This window comes from Phallusia mammillata, chromosome 6 (assembly GCF_965637545.1).
Source record: "Phallusia mammillata chromosome 6, kaPhaMamm4.hap1.1, whole genome shotgun sequence".
In the NCBI taxonomy this organism is placed as follows: domain Eukaryota; kingdom Metazoa; phylum Chordata; class Ascidiacea; order Phlebobranchia; family Ascidiidae; genus Phallusia; species Phallusia mammillata.
Genome location: NC_137257.1, coordinates 6,406,449 through 6,430,419, shown reverse-complemented (window position 1 = coordinate 6,430,419; position 23,971 = coordinate 6,406,449). Strand labels below are relative to the sequence as shown.

The 23,971-nt window shown below is 37.3% G+C and overlaps 2 protein-coding genes across 2 annotated transcripts; both read right to left on the bottom strand.

Moving 5' to 3' along the window:
- Positions 1-240: 240 nt before the first annotated feature.
- Positions 241-12,354, bottom strand: LOC145233463 (neutral ceramidase-like). The gene is made up of 17 exons (XM_080098189.1): positions 12,265-12,354; positions 11,783-11,936; positions 11,319-11,467; positions 10,867-11,054; positions 9,966-10,120; positions 9,574-9,688; positions 9,308-9,363; positions 8,847-8,995; positions 8,252-8,333; positions 7,528-7,675; positions 7,120-7,242; positions 4,541-4,722; positions 4,112-4,281; positions 2,798-2,966; positions 2,005-2,198; positions 1,541-1,821; positions 241-1,176 (listed from the first exon to the last, which is right to left on the bottom strand). Exons 1-17 carry the CDS (start codon positions 12,277-12,279, stop codon positions 954-956), a joined length of 2,553 nt encoding a protein of 850 aa, XP_079954315.1. The 5' UTR covers positions 12,280-12,354; the 3' UTR covers positions 241-953.
- A 1,107-nt stretch (positions 12,355-13,461) lies between these two features.
- LOC145234598 (uncharacterized) lies at positions 13,462-22,007 on the bottom strand. The gene is made up of 17 exons (XM_080099308.1): positions 21,904-22,007; positions 21,391-21,504; positions 21,184-21,304; positions 20,544-20,697; positions 19,909-20,083; positions 19,219-19,314; positions 18,689-18,824; positions 18,098-18,259; positions 17,284-17,369; positions 16,693-16,748; positions 16,295-16,384; positions 15,642-15,760; positions 15,331-15,507; positions 14,807-14,922; positions 14,234-14,355; positions 14,035-14,131; positions 13,462-13,686 (listed from the first exon to the last, which is right to left on the bottom strand). Exons 1-17 carry the CDS (start codon positions 21,971-21,973, stop codon positions 13,568-13,570), a joined length of 2,010 nt encoding a protein of 669 aa, XP_079955434.1. The 5' UTR covers positions 21,974-22,007; the 3' UTR covers positions 13,462-13,567.
- Between the last annotated feature and the right edge of the window lie 1,964 nt (positions 22,008-23,971).

The window sequence follows — 23,971 nt, the reverse complement described above, 5'->3', positions numbered from 1 at the left end:
TAAAAATGGCCTCGATGGCTAAGTTGGGAAAAACGACACCACTAAGGACATGTAAACTATGCGGTCAGCGCGAATCATAATTGAACTTATCCGGCTAGCAGTAAAAGGAGTTTGGTGACCCCTGGCCTAGATTGACGCAAAATACTGACCTGTGCACCAGGATTTACAGTAATACAAATAACTTATTTGGTTTTGCATTTTGAACACATTTAATATCTTCAGTTGTAGAACAAAGCATAAAACGATCGCTGGTACTTTATTCCAATATAATAAAGGCACAGAATTTTGACATAACTCTGATTTGGACAACAAAAAGAAAAAAAATGCAACACAGTGAAATTAACTTCAATGTCAAAGTATTACTTACATAGCAATTGGTGATTGGCAACAGAGGAATACAAATATGCATGACAGTTTGCCCGCAAAAATAAACAGTTATGCGAAAACAAATCAAAACTTTTCAATATATTATGTCCGCAAGTGTATATGTTCAACCAATGTTTGTATTCAAACAACGATCCTCTATTAAACAACAAGTTTTGGCTGACTTTTCATGCATTGACAAAGCCTTTTTGTAACTTTACGTTTGAATTTAATAGGCTAAGAAACACAATAACTTTCGCATAGACTTTTGCGGATAAATTATAGTTTTAAGTATTGAAAAGTTTATAGTCAATAATAGTACAAACGATTAACAATCGACTAAACATGCAAACAAATTATGTTTTCTAATTTTTTATCTGAAAATAAAAACTGCTCAATTCTAAGGAACCACTATTACTATGCAAAGCCGTGCATATAATGTACTTACTGTACAAACTGACTGTATGGCTTATTATCACAATTCAAGACAAGAAAGAGACAAATTTGATCAGAAAGGTATACATTAAGAAAGAAAAACTCAATCGTGAAAATAAATTGCAATCAGTATGCCAATATATTCTTTATAGCCCTCAAGCTTGAACTTTAAACTGACTCGAATATCCGGTAAACGGCGTAGGAGAGGCTTCTCCTGTCTTGTGGTCACCAAAATAAGCAACACGGTACGTTCCGCTCTGTTGACCTGCAGGAATGTACCACTCGACTGTCACGTGACTTTCAACCGACGGAGCCTCAGCGTTTACAGAGTTTCTTTTGAATTGGAAGAGGCCAGTGTCGACAGAGTTAGACAAATGCCTAAAAAGTAACTAATGTCAAAAATATAAAGCGAAATAACGTTGTTACTGTTGACAAATGTTTTTTGTTTGAATGGGGTTGACGAATTTGATATTTCATTCTGAAAACTATCATTGACGTAAGAATGTCTTCGATGTTGGCTGTACAAGACATTTTTTTATTCAAGTTATGCCAACCTATTGGATGCGTTTCGCATGGGACGCCGAAACGTCGATTATATTTATGATAAAAACTGCTGGAAGAGCATTACTCGCCTATAGTTTTTTCGACTAGCGGTGCTAAGAGCAGAAAAGCGAAAAACATATTATCAAACTACATACCACTTGCACCTTAACTAGTTCTTTGCTAAAGGTGTAACACTTACTTAGAACCCGCCCGCCTTATGACGTCACGCAGAGTGGGTGTCAACGTGGACCCCTCCTGCTCATACAGCTGCATTGCCGACTCGTAGTCAAAACTGGCGGCGCCAGTGGTACGACTAATGATGTCAAATAGTGCCGTGATGACGTTGCGCTCGGTCTTGGGTGACGTCTTCAACGCGGCGTCTTTCCAAGCGAATGTTGTTTCCCAATCAGTGTCGACCAGAATGGTTTTCCACATACTACCGTTGACCAGTTGTTGTATAGCCAAATACGTGGAACCAATCTTTTTGTAAAAGTAACAAACCCAACTTTTACTGTGGCTTGTTTACAATCTTTAAAGCCGAAGTTTGCATAGATTACCACAAATAAACTCATAAAAACCAAAAAAAACACAACTTAATATTACTAATTTTGCTTTAAACACCTATTAGTCTTTATACCTCGTCTTAAACGTAAAAACCCTAACCTTCATATTGTGTCTAGGGTTGGCCCCGTAAAACATCACAGACACTTTGTCATTCTGCGCGTACATGGCTTTGACGTCACTAACTACGTCACCAAATGATTTTCCCGAGGGTACTTTGTCCGGACTGGGTGGTGGAAGGAATTCGACTTGTTTGTCAAGAATATTGGCTGGTGATGGACCTGGGTCGACTTTACCTGTTCAGAAAATGTTGCCATAAAGTAATGACAAACAACAAAAGTTCAATGTGCAGTGGTATTTTTGTATCAATCTGCATATGTGAGTATTTTGAATGGAAAATTTTGAGGAAAATAACGGCCCAAATAGACTTAAAAAGTGACATGCTTTATTGTTCAAATGTTGCGTCAAATGCTTATGCCGTCATCAGTGACTCAGTGACTATCGGCTATCTTTATTTTCATCATGAAACTTATGGACAGATCTGTTTCCTGTATGGTGTTTCTAAGTATGATTTCAAGATACACAGAAGTGTGAATCATCAAACCAATAATAGTGCATTGCGCTTAAATGGGATTTATTACAACAACACGCACTTTCTGCAAATAAAATCGATTTCTAACTATTTACTTTTTGTTGTCTTCTAAAACAATAAATATACATTTTTTTGCAAAACATCACAAAGCTATCATACGTGTGTTTTCAACAAAATGTTTTCAAACAAAACATCACACTTATTTCACACAAAACAGCTTCTTTAAAATACGCGTGGAATGAATTTAAGTAACCCCGTGTCGTGTGTTGCCACTCAGTAACCCCTCCCATATAATGCAGTTACCTTGGGTTCCCTGCACCATGGCTTGTACCAGACTGGAGTACTTCTGGTAATATGCAGTGAAGGTGTTGGGTCCGTATATAGTGGAAGCGCCTTCGTACCTCTGCGCTGTATATTCCTCTGGTGTTGCTATATAATGGGTGTAGACGTTGGATAAACCAGCCAAAACCACCTAAACAAAAGTAATGATGTATTAGAGCAGTGGTTCCCAACCAGGGTCCATGCCCCCCCAGGGGGGCCACGAGCTGTGTTCCGGGGGCCACGGGCGTAGATTCACAAAAAACACCCACTAAAGGTCATTTTCACTTTACCTTTATTCCCGATTTTAATCGACTATTTCACATACTATTTGTCTCTAGTGAGGTTTATCACGCTCATTTACTCTATTAGACCTGTTACTCTATAAGAAATTTATACCGCATTCCAACGCGAGATTGCTATCTAGGCTACATTTTAAGGGGGCCACAGGTCCTACATGGTAACTTGAAGGGGGCCACGAGGCAAAAAGTTACTTTAAGGGGGCCATGGCCCACGAAAGGTTGGGAACCACTGTATTAGAGTTTCGGTAATGGGTATAAACACAGTTGCCCAATTAACAAACATGTTGCAGAATTATCAAAACGTCTCTCAAATACACCGTTAACGTGAGACAGCTTATCCTAGTTTTCTACATCAACGGATGCAACGGCACATGAGCTTTTCAGAAGTTTCGATCAAAAACTTAGTGTAATTCAACTAGCAATTCCAGCCTTTGACATTTCAGTTGCTGCTTAGTTATCGGGTTTTACTAAACGAAAAAAAAAAATTGGACTAAAGTTATAAGCAGGATTGCCATCGACTTGAAACCAAAAATAAGAACAACCGAAAAATTAAATTTTCGTACGAAACAAACAAACGTTTTTGAACATCTTTGCATTTGTACGAGCCGCGACTTACCATATGCAACATTTTAGCCAGAAACAATTTATTCCAGCAACTTTTTGTTCGTACAAAATACTTCGTACATCTCACAACAGCTCAGGTTTACTTTTACTTGTAGCAGGAATTTGACCAGTAATTGTTGAAAATAAGACAAAAGAAGGACATTTCTTAGAAATAAGGACAACAAACTTTTCTAAGACATAGCCTTTCAAAATAAGGACAAATCTTAGAAATAAGGACGGTATGGAAACCCTGGTTATAAGCAAAACAAATGTGAAAATTTCAATCCTCATTTTAACGCCAAAGCAACAGAAACAATACTTATAAATAACCAAATGCTATATTTTTTGTCGAAAGTTTCGTTTTTTTTTTGTCATAATGTTGTATTTTCCTTACTTTGGCATTGGGTAGCCCATGTTGGGCGGCCTCCTTCTTTACAGCAGCTTTGATTCTTCTACCAGCCATGGTTGTAAATTCGCCGGGAACAGCAATAATAATCAACTGTCCGATCTTTAGCATCTGTATGTCTATGATGGTTGGATGCCAAGCGTACGGTTTGTCCATGTCTGAAAATGCACCCGTACGGCTATAGTTTGTATCGTTCGGTTCATTACAGTGCACAAATTAACACGCGATATCGAATCAGTTAAACCTATACTGTCAACTCAGTTAAAATACATAAAACTTTCTCAAATGAATTGAAATGCTGGAGATGGAAAGATTTCAATATAGTGTCTCTAACAGGCCTGATTGTGCTAATAACCTTTTTTGCCTAATATCTTGAATGTTAGAAGTGAAGTACAAAATGTCAAGTATAACACTTACATCCAGTTGGAAGCAAGACTGGTTTTGGATGGTGACAGTCATAATACTCGGCAGGCGGAGGTTCGGAACACACCACTTTCACGATTATGTCATCGCGCACTGCATCCCATAGCAACGTGCCTTTTGTCATGCTCTGCACGAAATTGAACGCACCTGCCCCGTCTGTTGTACCAGCAGCAAAACTAAAAACCAAACAGCCCACTACTAAGGATAGGTAATTTGTGAAGTGTATGAAGAAAATCTATCACAGCAAGACCGAAATATTCTAGCTGGACTTTTTAGGTCGGGTACGACATTTTGAATATCACCTTCTTTCGTTTTTTGTGTGTATTTCAGGTTTGAACCGGCTTTCGTGCTGTTATACAGAATAGATTCTACAGAATTTGAATAAGGTGCCGAAAACGCCGATAGCGTAGGGCAGTGGTTCTCAAACTGTGCGTCGCGACGCCCTGGTGCGTCGTTTCAATTTTCCAAGGGCGTCGCAGAATATTTCCGTTTCGTGTTTAAACTCAGTTTATCTCATACTAAATGAGGTTTCAGTGCGGTTGACGTATATCTGCGTCCAAATGCTTTTTGCGTAGAGTGCGGATTGACGTAAATTTACCTCAAAAGTTTTTGATCAAAAATGTGGCTGTCCGTCAATGTACGTCGAGACCAAACAGTACAAGCAGCAAGTGCGTGATAGGCACGTGTCTGGGGCGACGCTTGGCGGGCATTAAACTTGATTATGTGAACGGAGTCTTGCTTCATAACAATGTAGCAAAGGCTTGAGGTAGTTATAACGTATAATTGTTAGCAAAGTTTGAAGTAGTTACTGTGCATGAGTTGCAGCAGTAAATTTTTGTGCATCAGTTTATATTGTGCGTAAGTTGAAACATTACTTTCATTGTAATTCGTTATTGATGCTGTTGAGGCCTTGCAGCAGACAAGACAATGCAATTGTGTAATTGAAACAATTAACAAAAGCCCGCACGTGATTGCCGGGTGCACTGAAAGTGTTGACTGTTGAGTGCAGTTTTATAACTTTGTCGAAAAACAGTTAGGCTAAAATTGTTCTCTAAATGCTGTTTAATAGATTTAAATTAACAGTTTATTGATAAGTTCCCTCATTAACTTTTATTTGCTGGTGCGTCGCAAGTCCAGAAAACTTTTCCAGAGGCGTCGCAACACAAAAAAGTTTGAGAACCACTGGCGTAGGGAATATGTATCATAAACAAATATTGGATGACACAACCTTATCAAAATTTTTAGACCTTAAATGCAGTTATATTCAAAATACACAATAAACTAGAAAGGTGGCTTTCTGATATACTTCCATTTTATATATTCTATACGATATTTACCAATTTACTATACACATCATTTGAATGGGTCCCCACACGCGCGTTTGTGTGGATTTACGGTAAACAAACATCCTGGTTATTTTAAGATTCTTAAGGAAAAACTTAACCAACTTTTACAATAACCCAACTTTAAAAGTTTTGTCCGTATTCTTTTTGCATCATTATTGTTATATAGTTACAAAAAAAACAGTAAATAAGAACGGGAAAAAGACTTTTAATTTAATCTTGATAACGTAATAAAACGACTTAGCATGCTGCGCAAAAACAGCTGATTTCTAATTACCGACACGACTGTGTCGTAAAACGACCGTCCGGACGTCAAGCTGAGCACACCCGCTGCATTCACCCGGCTTTATTATAAACAAGCGAATTACTCCCTTGAGAGTTGAGGCGTCTATCTGACTGACAGCGTACACATATTATGGGCTGTAAAAGTAACTATTTGGCCGATTAAGGCAAAATTTTAAATACTGAACGATTACCCTACTGCAAACAATTGTTTAACATTTCAGCACATTAGGTCTTGTATTTTGGGCCTAAAACTTATTATTTTGGGGTTTAAAGGGTAAAATGGGTGAATCCAATAAAAAGTTACAAAATTCTTTAGAATAGCTTACATTGCACCAACCAACAAAGCATGAAACCCACAGATTATGTACTTGGGTCAGCACAGCCGTTTTTAATTTTTTTCGTTTTGGGGGGCCTGTGGGTGAACCGCTGGGTCGTTTGGGGTCAAACTTCAGGAGGATCAAATTTGGATTAATAACTAACATCTGTCCAAATTTGAATACATTTAAAGCACTCTTTCTTGACCAAATGCATTTAACAAACCAGCGTTAGACAGAAATGAAAAATTAGGGGTTTAAGGGGTGAAAGTGGGTGAATCGAAAAAAAGATACAAAATTCTTTGAAATACCTTATATTGCACCAAACAACAAAGCATATCACTCAGAGATGCTGTACTTAAGTAAGTATAGCCGTTTATAAAGAAATACGTTTTGGGGGCCTGTGGGTGAACCGCTGGGTCGTTTGGGGTCAAACTTCAGGAGGATCAAATTTGGATTAATAACTAACATCTGTCCAAATTTGAATACATTTAAAGCACTCTTTCTTGACCAAACGCGTCTCACAAACCAGCGTTAGACAGAAAAAAGAAAAAAAGAAAAAAAAATACGGACTAAAACAATATGTGTCCCCTTTAGAAGGGGACCCAAAAATATTACAATTGATTCAAACCTGTAACCCATGCCTGGCTTGCATGTGTATGTAGTTGTGCCATCGTCCATTTTTACTGGCGCTTTTGTCATGTCAACATATTGATGCACCCAACCCACAGAACCATCCAAAACTTCACCTGATCTGTTAAAGTAAAAACGTTGGACTATAAAGAAGTAGCTGAAAAAATCTATAATGTATCTAAACTTATCAGTCTCATTTAATTTCATTTTCTTTGCTGCCAATTTAACAACAGCTGACTGTTTACGAAAATAATAATTTGTCATCATCAACTTTTGGAATATTGCGTAGATAAAAGGATTCTTTTTATTTGACGAACAACATGCATGCAAAGATGTTTCACTTTTGTTCGTTTAAGGTGTCAAGTTTTTTGCGAATTAAGTTATTTATGTATGTTAAAAAACTTACTTGTTAAAGATATGAGAAGCCGTGTCGAATTGCTTTTTAGCAATTATGTCGGTAGAATCGAACATGTCGACGCCAGGACCAAATGCGACGCAGTTTTTGACACGTGGCGGAATATCACAGGTCGATGTGGCAAAGTCACATGACAGACCTGCAACCAATCACGTTTTGCTATTTTTCTTTTTGTTAAGACTGGATTTTGGCAAATGAGCTTAATCCACAAAACAATCTGCCACAGACCATTGTGTTAATTAAGTCAACTGTACAAAAATGCATGTCATGGCTGCATTGTGAGCATCACGTGAGGGACAAAGGTTCCTGATGAAAAACAACAAACGTTTTGGTGCCAACAGATCGAGTGTTTACTTAAATGCCAGCTGTGCAGTGTGCATTGTTGCAATGATACAAAATTGAAATGATTTTAAATCGTAGGTACAGATGTATAAGGTACATGAAAGAATTTTTGTTTATATTTATTTTTTCTTTTGTTTCAAAAATTTAACCCTATTAAAGGAATTCAACTTTCATCTTGTATTTTATTATGTGTAGAAACTCAAACGCAATGCAATTTATATTCGAAATGCCGAGCCATTGTAAACAACCTACAAAAACAACAAACTGTACGTTTCAAAGGTTTTAAAGAAATGATTTTGTTTAAATGCAACAGTCAACATGATAACAATGGACATCTTTTAAACAAATTTATATGTGCAGAACAAAAGCTCACCACTGTCAACGCAGATCGGCCCCTTAGTGCGAGGAGAAACATCGCCGAGATTGGCAGATGCGAATGCTCCAACAAACGATTCCTGTTGCAAACAAAATTAAAACGTATGGTGTTTATATTGACTAGGACATACTTTTTATCATTCAGAGCAGCAGTTATTAACCTTTTTAAATCTGTTACCCTAAAGAACAACCACATATACTTTATTTACCCATGTTTACAAAAAAAACTAAAATTATTAACCGTCACCTCATAGAAAGGCCGCCTGTTGTACACAAATTAGTTTAAAAACGTTTTTTTTTGTATGTGTGTGCATAGTTTATTTGCTTTGGCCAAAAATATTGGAATGACTGCAGGTAAACTTGAAGCGGGTTTCATCATATAAGGTACATGGTCAAAGTCATCCAATGAAATAAGGTTGAAATCCTGACAAATCTCAAGTCACCCATTCTCATATTGTATTATTTTATGTATTTCGATCAGAAAAGCTGTGTTGTGAATACAAAATACATTGTCAAATATGACATTCTAATCCGTTGTCTCCTGAAAATAAAAAGGCATTCAAAAATCGTCAAACAAGTCAAAACAATCTTACGTTTCCACTTATATTTTCCCCATTCTTTCTCATCATCTTCTCGAATAGCGAGGAAGCTCTACCCCTGTTATCGGAACTAATCAGTTCGTTGCTGAAATTCATACTTGTCCCGTGTACTGGAAACCAGTTGAACATCCCAATTGGTTGCCCTTTCATATAAACTTGGGTTTACAATTTTACAAAGTACAAAAAACGGTCAGTTAAACGCAAATGGTTAAAGCGCATAACTGAAATATGTTAAGGGAAGAGGCTGTTGATAAATATTAAAAAACAACGTATTTGGCCCAAAAGTTTGGTGTAAAGTGACGTAATTATTTCCGGTTTTAACTCATTTATAGTTGCATGCAAACCAAATGCGAACAGCGAAGGTCTGAATTAGACAGATTTGCTTTAGCATATCAGAGCTCATTGGTTTATTCAACTGATGCTCTGTTATTGTATTTTATTATCCATCTAATTACCGTTTTCATGTTCGAACTTAAGTAGGGTCATATCTTGCTCGGTGTTAAAGTTGTACCTGAATAAAACAAAACACATGTGTAAATATTTCATTTTAGAAGCTACTTTCACATATCAATTTTCGCTTCTATATATGCACATCGACGATTCTGGTTAACTGCATGTAAGTAAATTGCACGTTCAATTTATATATTGCAGTACAAAAATGTGTATTTCTTGCAGCAAGGCATAGACAAAAAATCAATGCCGCAGTAGAACGTATACTTACAGGTCTCTTTCGTTCTGCGGGTCTTTGAGATAAGCATAGGGACTTCTATTAATATTTCCTTCTGTGACTACGTCAGTTCCAAGTCGCAAACGTCCTTTCTTTGAAGTTGTGTGCGCTGGCAATTAAAAAATAAAAACATTTTGACCATTGAGCAAAAAAATTGCCTTTTACATGAACCATTTACAATTAATGTTGGATTTATTTTTTGCGCAGAATACTTTTTTGTGCGTTGAAACCGTATTTTAAACTTTTTCTTGCAAATAGTACGAAATTGCACAAGACATCAAGTTAGAGGAATGGCACGCAGAACAAATTGACCAAACAACTTTTTGCCCTTAACATAGGCCTATACACATAATACTCCAACACGATTACAAGTTTACATTTTTTACCTTGCACAATACTTTTCACGATCCCGTCAATAAACGCGTCTGTCGTCTGTTTCACAGCTCCCAATGACGTCACTTCCGGTAAAAGAGTTTGAAAGAATCCGGCCGGACCAGAATGGCTATGAGTTCCCGAAATTACCACATTCCGCTCTGTGTAACTATCAGAAGATTTCCGATTTTAATTAATTGGGTGATCTAGACCTGGGGTCGGCAATCTTTTTTGTACCGCGGACCGTTTTTAAAACCGAAATTTTATCGCGGACCGCTCTTAAAAAAACTACAAATATTCAGCAATGAAAACGACTAAATTAGTAAATAATTTCCGGGATACATGGGCAAAATGTTTTAAAGCATTTAACCTGAAATAGTAACGGCCCGGTAACGGACTTCTTGCGGACCGGCACCATGCCGCGGACCGGCGGTTGCCGATCACTGATCTAGACCAAGGGTCAGCAAGTCTGTTTGAGGTTTAATGAAGCCCGAATTTTGCGCTAGTTAAAATTTAAATACAATTTATCGGTTCCGTATTCATACGAAACTTTCAGCGCTTCAACTTCACTGTGTGGGTCTAACATGAAAGCCAGTAGAAGTTTGTTTCAATTCGTTTAATAAGCCAGGTAACTGAACCCGGGCATTATATGTTAGTACACAGGACCCCTGAATAAAGTCCTAATGACACAAACTTGTATTGGAATGTATAAGCTATTGCTGCCAGGCATAATGTCAAGTTTGTAGAGCTCTTCTGACAAATGTAATTTTGTTCCGACTGAATGGCATTCAGTGTTATTTACCCTGATGAAGACGACCTGTATAGGACGTCGAAACCTGGGAATAAAATTACATTTGCCAGAAGAGCTCTACAAACTTCACGTCTATCTAATTTCCATTTCAACAAAACACGTACGTGTTATTTCCGAACATAGCTTTCAGGCGCTTCACGACTTCCAGTTTGATAATCTGTGATCCCATTCCGCAGTCAACCGTGGCGAACGCGACACGTGACCGGTTCGACGAATCAGCGACAACAAAGGCTCGTGAGTAAAGACGCAAATGCAAACCGGCAGCGGTCTGTGCAGGATTTGCGTATCCCATCTAAAAGTACAACAGTTTTCAAAAAGACTGTCGCTTAACATCTCCTAGAAAATGTTAAGTTTGCTTTACACTTCTACTAAGTACGCCTATAGAGTACCAACTTGAATATAACACCGCTAAAGTTTTAAGGCAGTATTTATAAAGTATTAATTATTATCTGATTTCTATCTGAACATTAAACCACGTGAACATATGTTACCACGCTTATTCTAATCTATAGGCACGAGCAATCGTGAGAGCATATAAACAAACACCTTACACTACCATGTTAACTTGGGCTATGGGTCCAGTAACATCGGCCCGACCAACTCCTACGAAAAATTCTCCAGGCACGGGCTCCGCAAAGGCGACTGGATCATACGGAGTAAAGGGTGCAGAAGTCGTACTGACGGGCGTTTGATCGGTAGGGTTGTCTGTCGAACATAGCATTTTAGACATAGTTAGCAACCCTGTTGTTTCCGTACACACTGTTGCACATATCACCGGCGAAATTCATGTGAGTGGAAACTGTTTTGTTTATATAAGCACGTTTAAGGGATTTTTGTTTTAGTTACGGTCAAAACAAGGACTGGTCCGTAGGTACAAAGACGTGCCACAAGAGGCAAACCTATTGGCCAAAATTAGTATATTTACCCCAACAACGAAAACAGAATTCAAATATCCCTACAACCAACAAGCCACAATTTACTGATTAATAAAAAAATTCAAAGTGTTGTTTGGTAACCTACTAAGATTGAATGCATCGATGAAACCGAAGTAATAACCAAGAAGAACACAAGCTGTGCCCAGAAGAGCGATGAATATTAAACCGAAGAGAAATCGCAAAACGACTGACTTCGTGCTCACAAAATGTACCGGCATATCTCCTTCTTCTTCCAAACGCTAAAAGATAAAAAAATAAAATTTATGACAAATATCCAGCAAGTTATTATCCTTTTCCAACACTGGTTTCAAAGCCTAAAAGGGTTTTACAGAGTGAGTGGATGTAAACCTAGCTGCAAAAATAAACTGTTCGAGCACAATAGTTTTATTCAAAGGAAGTTCCACCCAATCCTTGTACACCTATGGAGGAAAGTAGGCCTACTTCATACATCTAACGTTATAAAAACTAAAATAGCCTAACCTACCACAGAATTAAAACATTACAACTTTTCATGATGTTTTCCACTTGTGCAATTTCACTAATTACAGGTCACAGTAAATTAATTACCTTGTGCTTCGCCATGTTGTATCGTATCCAGGGGTCGAAAAACAACTAAATCTGTTATCAACGCAGGGCTAGAAATGAGAACAAAGTGTACTTTCATTAAAACACTGCATTACTCGCGATCACGAGACGCGGAAGTAGACACTAATTTCAAGGTTTGCGCTTATATATATAACTGTACGCAGCATGACTGTGTTTTAGAGTAAGCCAAACACCAGGAGAACTAGAACTAAGTATGCTGTTTGAAAATACCACGTGATTGCATTGGAATTAAAGCTACATAACATGCCTAACACTACATCAGAGGCTCCTTGTAAGCTTGATAAGCCTGCTGCCTGACTGTCGGTGTTATTACCATAATGCCACTCCAGTTTTGCGAGTGACTGGTAACTGGACATTCTTTTGTCAACTTTAGACCATAAATTTTAACAGTAGTTGAACTGTACATACAACACACCGCACTTGATTATGATTGACGATCTGCACATACACATTTACAAAACGTTAGGCTTAATCTCCCTTAAGCTTATGCCTGGACAAGTAGACCATTTAGTCAACGTTGTTTATGTATAGTTGAGCAGTCAAACTATGGATCTTGTATCACTAACTTGGTCACATAACGACCCTAAACAATACTTGTTTATCTTGACTTGCAATTTAAATCTTTAAAGCCATGGTTGTCACACTGTAGCTGTTGCTTGCCTGCCTTGTTTAGTAACAAGCTATTCAATAACCAAACAAGTTGGACCTATAAAGGCCTTCATGCGTTTGACAGTGTAAATTCTGGCTTCTATTACAATACGGGCCTATAAGTTGGCCTACAAAACTTAAGAACTGAACCACTGAATCATGCTTCAGGGTAGGTTTGCAAGGCTTTACTTGCCTCGGCTCGGTGGATCATTTACCAAACGGTGCCTGGTGCTCAATCAAGCGGAAAATTATCACATGACTGATTGACTGTGAGCAGTCATGCGTGCAGCTGCGCCGCTTTTTAAAGCAAAGCAGACATGAGTGCAGTTTTCTGTTGTTCTCAGTAATTTGATGAGGAAAACATGAAATCACTCTTATGTAATGTTTTGTGTCAAAACGTCAGTTCTTCATGTACTAATGTAACTATATTACAAATACAGTTAAGTGCAGTATTACAGAAAACTAAACTTTTTCAGCTGACCGCATCTCAGTTGCTTTCAACATTCACTGTACAATGATGGAAATAGTTTATTGAAAAACTGTTTACAAAATCGGAACTATATACAAAACTATGAACAATAGGAGGCACGTGAAGAACGATATTTTCCATCTACGCTTAGTTAGTTTGAATAACGTTTCCTCCACCGTTTGCTGCAATTTTTGCGCTTATCCATGGGATAAAATGGGTCACGTTGGTGTATACTCCAGGAAACTGGCGTCTTGCACAGCCGATACCTTTATAGAAAATCACACGGGGTTATTTTCGATCCTGAAGGTTTTAAATAATGTCTACAGCACGCCTATCGTTAAGGTTTCATTGCTAGGCTGACTACTCTAATATAAGACCTTACATGTTGACCAACGCACAAGTTTTAAAAAAAATTACATCAATGTTTGTCAAGAGAGGGCAGAAGGCAGATACAACATTACAAAGTATTAACTTGAAGCCTACAATTCGAAATCATCGAATCAAAATCGACCCAATCGTTAAGTAAGGCGTCAAACATGGCTGAAGACCTTTTATATGGTAGTTGAAACTTTCGTTGGTCATTTTGACACAGGTATAAAGTCTAGGACACTTACCGAAACTCACAACACCGGTTACTGCGTACTTTCCTCTTTTGTTTCGGCAAACGTACGGACCACCTGAATCCCCTGTGCAAGCGTCCCTTCCTCCGGCCTGCACAAAAATTATGTGTAAAAAATTTGCCAAGATTATTACATAATCATTTTGTTCATGTATGGTGTATTCATATTGTTTGTTAAATGTCACATAACTAACCTTGAGCCCTGCACAAAACATGACTTCATCGACGTAAACGTTGTCGTATCGAGCATACCGCGATTTGCAGTATTTCTGCTTCAGTTTAGGAAGTGTAGCCCACATCAGGTTTGCCGCCGCGGCTGTGATAAAATAATGTCTGTTTGTGCTGGTAATACAGAACTACACAGGCCAATAAGAGGATTTGCATTTTTAGTCAACGAAAAAGGTTTTGCAGGGTTTTTATTTACAAGAATTGAAAGGTTACCCCGTTCCTAAAATGATGCCCAAACCCGAAGTGCCAGCCCCAATCAGGTCTGAATTTTAATTAAAATAAACCTGAAATAGGTCAGGAAGACAGATTTACAAAAGTGAGAAAACGACCAATGTAGTTCAGTGTTAAGCCAGGTCAGAATCTTTCATCAGTATAGCGTCAGTCAAATTTACGCGGTTTTAATTTCATAGGAACTTTAAATTTAAAGGACATATAATTAGGCCTTCAGAAGCAACACTATCGGCAGTAATGCCAATTTATAAGTTCTAAAATATTGACTAGTTCAAATTATACATATTTCGCTTTTTCCGTGGACTTACATCGTTGCCCCAGAGTGTAGTTGGTGGCACCCCATCCACTGACCTGACATCTGTCACCGTCCTTAAATGGAAACATCTCGTCAGGCAGACAGGCTGGTTGAACATTTTGCCCGAATCTGAAAGAAAGAACAGACTAATTGTGAACTTGAACAAAAGTTTTGTCACAAGGTTAACAACCATTTTTTTTTCTCAGGATTTGCAAAATTTTATGGATAATTAATTTTTTTATACACTACATACAAAAGTTAGAACTTTATAACAATTGTTTTCAAATAAACTAAATTTTAAAACCATGTTTGAATTGGTTAAAAATGTGCAATTGCAGTGTCTTAAAAAAGGGGAATTCGAATTTGAAAAACATAATCTTAGCCTATGCTTCAGTGCATCGATTGACCAATAAATGACCGAGGCCTGTCTTCGCGAAGTAAATAAAAAATGTTTGAAAGGTAAATTAGGCAACCACCTTTGTCATCAAGCTTTATCTGCTCGTTGTATAAACTATTCAGCACAACAACAAAGTTTACCTTGCACATTGCCCATTTACACTGGCCAGCTTGATAAGCGCTATGTCGTTTTTCGGAGCTGGTATCAATGTATATTCTTCGTGAGTAAAGATTTGTTCGATTTCAAACTCTTGTTCTGAGCTTTCCTTAACTACATTGTTTGTGTCGCCAATCCGTACTATGAATATTGTATGATCGCTAAAAGAAATACACAAAGTGAGATTAAATGTAGGAAAGGGACAACTGTATAGGTATTCAGTATAAGGTTACACAACAAAAAATACAAAATCCTGCTTTGTGAATATTACATGATGGAAATAAAAACTTTTTACGTTTCGTGTACGCAGTGAGCGGCTGTCAGAACCCAACAACTGTCAATCAGCGTTCCACCACAATTGTGAATAACATCGATTCCATTCTGAGGGACTGGAACTTTAAATCGTATACTGGCCTGCAAAACGTATAAATCAGTGATTCCCAACCTTTATAGACCTTGCTAAACAAGTCAAAACATTCGCATTCCTCCCCAAATGACTACATGGTAGATAGATAACCGCGCACATTTTATTTTAAATTGCGTCTTTTATCAATCAATTTCACAGGTTATATTCCCAGGACTAAAGTGTCATTTGAAAACCACATGTATAAATTTTAAAAATTTTTGAACTCCTCCCCGTTTGGAAACCATTGGTAAGTCATAAAAGGTTGAACTGCTTGTTTGATGGAATTTGGTATAGTTAGAGTTTGTTTGATGGCATGAGAAAAGTAAATTTCAGGTCTTGTTACTGTATTTGCAGAAATGTGACAGATAAATGAGTGTCTCCTGGCAAAAAGTGATCCTTTACTTCATTTTCAAACAACAAATAAGGCGTATTTAGTTTCATAATTTTTTTAGCTTGCACGGCAAGGGCTTGTGAAAATTGCGAAGAGACAGTTACGATAAAAAAAAGTTTAAAAGTTTAAGAACCACTGGTATTATACAAACCTGCCAAGGAAATTGACCATCTTGGGCTCGAGTTCCCTTAACGATCCTTCCCTCTTCTGGTCCACTTCTGTATGCGTTTTTCATTAAGTCCTACATATACATTTATAAACTTACGATGATTTTATGAAACCCAACGATTTTGAAGCAAAATGTGAGGGATTTGTCCATTAACGAATAGTGGGCTTGGTTTGGGCCTGACTTTACACTCGGCAATATGTTTCTTGCGTTTCAATACCTTATTTAGTGTCTGATTCGCGCTTTAAAAAAGGCTCCAGGCCTGGTTTCTGGCTTGTACATTCGGGTTTGGGCCATGTTCGGGCCCTAATTTAGGATCTGATTACTACTTTATTATTGTAGGAATAAATTTTACTTCAAAACTGATACTTAATTCAACTTACGTCCACTGATTTTATTTGGATAGTTCCGCAGTCAGCGCTGTTTCGCAATGTTGCCTCTAAACGTTACAACGATTCGTGAGGTTTTGCAGAAAATGCAATGCCGCAATAAATCACATGAAAGATAAAATCAGATAAATTTGGATAGGTGACAAACGAATCAACTTATAATTGTTCCAAACAAAGTTTGTGTAAATGCTAACGGTTAGGGCTACTGGTTTGAGACGAAGTTTTGTGATAAAAAAAGCATTAAAACTAACTTTAAAACCCTCTCCCTGTTTAATTGTTTCGTAAAAAACTAAGTTTTGTACACCCAACATTAATATTTACTATTTTTTTTCTTCTATGAGTTATTGTGTAAGTTCCTTTATTACAATTTCCAGAAAAAAGCCTTAAAGCGAAACCCAAACAACAAGCTTTTTGGCATGTTTGATGTAAAAAAAAGTCTTACTACAATTGAGGAAACACGAAATGGTTCAAAAAAACAAAAATACTAAAAAATACACTCATTCAAATTCTGAGATAAAGATCTGTACACTGCTTAAGAAGGTGAAATGCAATCGAAGAAAATGAAAGTGTAACAAATGTGTTTACCTTTTACGCACAAAAGTTTATTCTGACTACCACAACCAGTTGCGTACCACCTATTTTCACGCCAAAAAGAGCACTTGTCCGAACGACTGTAAAATAATAAAAAAACTTAATAACTTTAACATCAAATCCTCTTCCACAATCGTCGAAGCACAAAAACGATAAAGCTACAACCACAAAAAATGTCAACAAAACAAGATTCTTGTTGGTCTTGGCGTGCCATCGATAACTTTTTTGGTTATCCTGTATGGTAATATTTTGTTGTGTTTGTTGACATTTTTTGGACAACACAGAATATTAGCAAAAATTAGGACTAGTACAGTATTTGATGTGCCACAAACTAAGATTCGGTACTACGCCTTTTAACGTAAACTGCATCGTGAAGAAATAGCGAAAATTTTAGCTTGGAGTTTGATCGGTTTGATTTTGAATCACAAAATTAGTAGAGCGACTTTTACAAAAACTCACATCAGACAAAGTTTGCAAAGTATCGAAAGGTGGCGCAAAGACCATTAATATCTATTTAAAGGTAATTTTCAGTGAAAATGCCTCTATTAGGGGTATTTGCGTTGTTGTGAGGTTTCATAATAAAAATAACATAAAATTTAACCAAAAGAGTTCTTATTCATGAATTTGGTTTCTAATTCTACCCCAGCAGGCGAACTGTCAATTTCGTTGTTTTTGCAACTCATCTGTATTTAGAAAACTTTGTCTGATGTAAGTCATGATGTTAGCAGCTTTATCTATAAGTTGTGATTTAAAATAGAACAGCACCTAACCACCCTTTAATTAGAAGTTGTATCATGTTCATACGTACAATCGTTTGGAATGTCTCCCCCAACGCCTAAACGTCAGTCTGTTGCCTTTCGTGTCGTAGAACCGGTTTCCAGTGGCCTTGGCTTCCATTCCTAGCCAATATCTACCAACTGCGTCGAATGCTCTCAAAAACTTTACTATAAAAGTTTGCTGTTCCTGATTTCTACAAATTAAAACATTTCCGTTTGGCAATTTAAACAATACGATATAAAAGATCTGTTGAATAGAAATACGTGTTCCAACACTTTTGAACTTCTTACTTGAATTTTTGCTGTTCATAAACTTTATTTTTTGCTTATGCGCACTGTATATGAGGAGATTATACAAATCCAACTTCAGTAACACATATAAGACGCCCCTAGTTTTTCTGCTATATGGGAAGTATTAAAAAATGTGCTGTGCGTGTTTTTCTTTTTGCCTCGTTAGGTCTTTTGCTGCCCCGACAAGTGACAATCGATCGGTAATTTATCAAGGAGTCTCCTGGTTAGTGGCTATGCTTTACGATTACCACAGATATTTAAATCAAAAATTATTTTTCCAAATGTTTTATTTAAGCACAGTATGTTTTTATGTGACATTTATATCGTCTTACTTGGGAACCACCAGGTCTCCTCTCAGGGCTTTACAGATCCGTTTCGCACGCTTTTGATCCAACATCACTTGCTTAAATGTGCGGTAACATAAGCTGCCGTGAAGATACCAATTGTTGCCGCATGTGGCAAACTTGTCTGTAGAGTAATAAAAAATGAAACAGCAGTACCAACCAGGACAAAACACAAAAAATCCTATTTGTTTTGATGTGGTGTTTGTGCATGTTGTAAGTTGTGATATGCCTTTGTCGACAAAGAACTCCGTATGAAACACAAATGCGCACAATAGAACTTATTTTTAAAGGATTTTTTTTAGAAAAATGTTGATTGGTATGATCTATGATGCTTGATAGCCAATGGATTATTACCAAAACAATGTAAATATATTTTTTTGCAAATGCTAATTAACATGGTAAACATAAACAACATTAACCAGTTTTGCATTTCAACTTTAGAAGTATCTGGGTAGTAGTTGATATTTGTTGTTTTGTATATTGTTACACCAAATCGGTTATTCGCGAGACTGGCTTACTGCTTGAAGTCAGAAATGGACTTCTTCGGCGAAGGGTAGCACCTCTAGCGGAGATGCCTGTACTGACTTCAAGAAATTCGGGGACACCGGATGCACCTTTAACGTATATAAGTCATATCAGTCTTAAAAGAGCTAATTTATGAACAAAACCGGCTTGATTCGGGCCTTATGGTCCAAATTTTAGGCCTGTCGACTCTAAATCATTTTGTAAACAAATTAAATCAGGGTATTACAGCCATCTTTCTTCTCATTGCTGAATAATGTTGAAATACACAGTAACATCAGTACATTTTTATTGTACAGAAGATATAGTTCCTCACACTGCTTTTGTATACATGGCAACATAAGTAATACATGGCAAACATGGCAAACATCGAAATACATAGCAACATCAGTAAATTTTTACTGTACAGGAAATATCATTCCATTGCACTGCTGTTGATATAAATGAATTTGAAATGATGCGTAAAAATTACTAAAAGTCAATCGGTTCGGTTTTTGTTAACTTTTGCTGGAATGTATGTATTTGAAGTGATGCCTAAAAATTGCTGAAGTCAAGTAATTTAATTGTATACACCGAAATTATCAGGAAAAATTTGATTAAATGCACTCCGCCAAATTTCGAAATGTTTTTATGGTCATCTTAACGTATTTGGTTTTGGTCATCGGTTTTTGTTAATTTTTGCTTACCCATGACACAGTTGTCTTCAATATCGTCCATGTTACGTTGTGTCGGTTCGGCCTTAGTCCATCGGAACCATTTTCGTTCTTCGTCGACCAAATTTCTGGCATCATTTCTTGCCATTTCCGCATAGTCAAAGAACATTCCAGTTTCATCAACATAAACATGTTGTACAGATTCAACCTAAACGCAGATACTGACTCTTCAACTCTATATATTTCTAAAGTAATTTTCAAGTTATTACTATATGGCGTTATAAGTTCCTACATCCGTTTTTAACATCACAATGTCCTCTTTGTTTTTGCTGTATAGAATACAAACAGGTAGGGGTAACAAACTAAGAGACTATTACGGTGTAAAACTATGTTTAGATTATGACAGGATTTTTGTACCAAAATGAAATTTGCCTTTTAATTGAAATGGACATTTTCATTTTAATAAAAGACACTACATAATACTGTCTGATTTAGGTACATGTTTGTACGCGGCCATTCAGGCTGAGTATATTTTAAAACAGGGCTTATGGCCTTTATGCCCTAAAACTCATTTATTTTGTGTTACAGCGGATATTTTTGCATAGCGCGGCACACTAAATTCCTTTAATCTCAAAAGCCGTGCTTCGTTTGACTTAATGAGTACTTACTGCTTGACTGAGCATTAGGTTTTTTATGCGAAACAAATTTATATCATTGGGGTTGGTCTCCATGATCCATTGGCACCAAAGCTCATCGCGATTGGCTTGCGTGTTGTCGAACCAATTCACTTGCAATCCGCCTTCCGATTGGGCGCACAGCATTCTGCAGACGACAAACTTTGTATTATGAGGTTGCGCTGACGTAGCAGTGACGTACTAGGCACGCGTAAGCGATTGGATGACTCAGTTTACTACGGAGAAAACTTCGTTAGCAAAGCAAAATGGAACTATTTTTGGCCGAGTATGTAAGATATGACAAACATATTTTTTACAGAAAATAAATCCAGAGTTTAAAACCAGTCGAAACTACAAATTAAATAAAAAACAAGCTTAAAACGAACCCAATAGTTCTGTCATTTTACTGCTTGCGAAGACAATGCATGTCAAAAATGTATGTAAAATAACGAAAACGGCTTTTTTTAGCTGCCTAATGAAAAGGCAACCCGCAACTATATGTCAGAAACAAGCTGAATTGGGCCATAAAACCGCTACCCAGGCAACAGTGACAAACTATCTTCTAGCTTGGTATCGCTAAACTTTTCAGTTTACTATCAGTAGGACAGTTTTGTTTAAACCAATGACGGCATACTTATCAAACTGTTCCGTGAGTAGGTAGTGGGCAGTGTTTTCGTCATTCTGAAGCCACCACATATGGGTTCCATTTAGTCCAAAATGAGCGCCTCTTGAATGTGTCTCGTCCTCGTGTTCAGCTAAGTAGGAAAAAAACAATTGACAACACTTTTTAATAACTATACACTGTATCAACGTGAATAAATATTGTGAGTGATAAACTTACCGTGGACGGTGGACAAAAACTGTCCTGTATGCCATCCTCTGTTGAGCCAGGAGCTAGGCAGTGGCACTAACGGTTGAATATACCGGGCATCACTTGGTTGCATGCATTTTAAACCTTGAGACACAAGAAAATTATTTGGATTAATATAGGATTGGCTGTGATTTTATGTGTCTGAAACATGCTTGTCTATTTACATAGTTTTGTATTGAACCGGACCAAAATGTTTAATCATGTCGCTTTTTACTACTATATGAGCCGGTATTGTTATTTTGAGGATTTCATAAGCTAATGGAGGATTAGTGTTCGGAGCATATAACCAACCTTTAGAAAATCACAATGTTTGCAAAAGTATTTCCTTAATCAGAACTGTACAATTTTGGTCACGGTAATTTTGTTGAACACGCTTTCTTTCAACTTTTTTTTTAACTTCCGACGTCATAACAAACTTACGTATTGTGCTTACAATCTCGTATGACGTCATACATTGCATTTGACGTTTCATTATATTCTTACCTTGGGAGACTGCGGAAAAACAGATTAGAAGTAGACAGGCCACATCAGATAGTTTGTTTCTGTGAATCATTCTTACATAAATTATTCATTCAATTTACTAAGGAACGGCTGCAAAAATTCCAAATACGATGTTACTGTATGTGGGGTTGTTTGCAAATTTCCCCCAGTCTAGACGCAAGGGGAAATTTTATTTGCAGTGCATCTCTTTATTAAGACATGTAATGTGGAAAATTTAAAAAAAATGGTAGACAACACTCCTATGGCATACTGATCTGTTTTGTACTGTTTGACGTCAAATGAAAAACAACGATTCGTTGCGTTTCTAATCAAATATTCTTTTTGCATTCAATAAAGCTAATTTACTCGAAACTATTTAATCCATAGGGGGATGTCCAATTTTAAATGGGAGCCAATATTTATTATGTGAAGACACCCCACTTTTTTGTGAAGTTTTTAACCTTTAAATTAGATACTCGAGTTAAGGAAATTATGGGATTTTATTGCGTACGTACAATGTATACTTCCTTTTTACCAGTAAACAAGGTTTTGCGGATAACTTTTGAGTGAAGTCGCAAGGCGCCACAACCCAAAAGCGTAATCCAAACTAAGGCGGGCCATTCGAAACGCAGTGTGAAATGCCGTTACGAGTCGCATTAGGCCCGCGGGCCGCACTTAGAACACCCTTGCCATAATATACAAATTCATAAAAAAATTATTTTGAAAAGACTGAAGTAATGCCAGCTATATTTTTTTGCCTATTTGGGTGCTATACGTTAGGGCTTCTTAACTATGTGGGCCCCAGCGTGTCATTTTAAAGGAATTCGACCGATAGTGAATAAAGTTTGATGACTCCTGGCCTTATGCAACGTGCTAATCCATCTAGGAGAAAACGTTTTTTTAAACAAAAATTATTGTGAAGCTAAAGTCACACTGTGTCAAATCATGTATCGTCTCATGTCCCGTTGACCTATACCGGTTAAGTAACACCGGAATAAAAAAACGACAATCTTGGTATTGTGTTTGTTTAATGAAAAGTTCACAAAGTTAACAAGCGAAATTATGGGTATTTTTTTAACGTTTAGTAAAGTTCGAGATACAAAATCAAACAATAGGCTAAAGCACTTCATCTTTGAAACACGTTTGTGGCACATGTTGCTGCTTGCAACACACATCAATCCTTTCAAGACAACAACTCTTTACACGATTTTACAACTTTTTGCAACCAATTGAACTGTATGCCACACGAAACCTTGCTACATAACAGTCAAAAACGTAAGTTTGCAATTTACTTTATTGTGAACGCAAAATACATTAATGCTCATTTATTGTTACCAGCCAATTTTCATACAAAACGAAACACTGACATGGACTTTGTTTAAAACACAAGTCCCCAAAATTGTTAAACGCGCAGTTTGCTTAATGATCGTCCATCTAAATCTGAACTGATAAAGGTTTTGAATTCCAACAAAACGCGAGATTTTGGTCTGTAGGCAAATGCTGCTACTCCTATCAGATGCCAATCATGGTAACGTACCTTACAAATGCAAACTTTTTTTCGAAAAGTGCCAAATGGACTGCTGTATTAGGAAACACGCGTGCTACCCCTATCCTGTTAATTGTATCTCCGGAAAAGCCAATACTACGTCCTCAATTGACTTTCCTTTTCAGTAGATGACCTTTCAAGACGTTCTGTTTTATAGGCCTGCATGTTTTGCTCTTGTACGAGCGTGGTATATTTCCCAATTGGGAAACTCTACGGGCAGTTTTGCGTCTGTCTCTGGACCAAGGTTTACGGAATAGTTGGAACTCATTCGATTTGAATTGCTCGCGTGCAAAATGACGTTTTTCCTTCCGCAATCACCGTAACGCATGAATGCACTCGGTCGACTGGAGGACAGGAAGCACATTCACTAGAACAGGGGTTGGCAACCTTTGGAACGCCAATTTACGCGATATTTCACAATAATAAGGACTTTGCGTGCCGCTATTTGGTAGTGTAATGAGTTTGGAACAAAGTGATAAGAAATCAGCCGGATTCACACATATGGACTTGGTTTTTAGGACTATC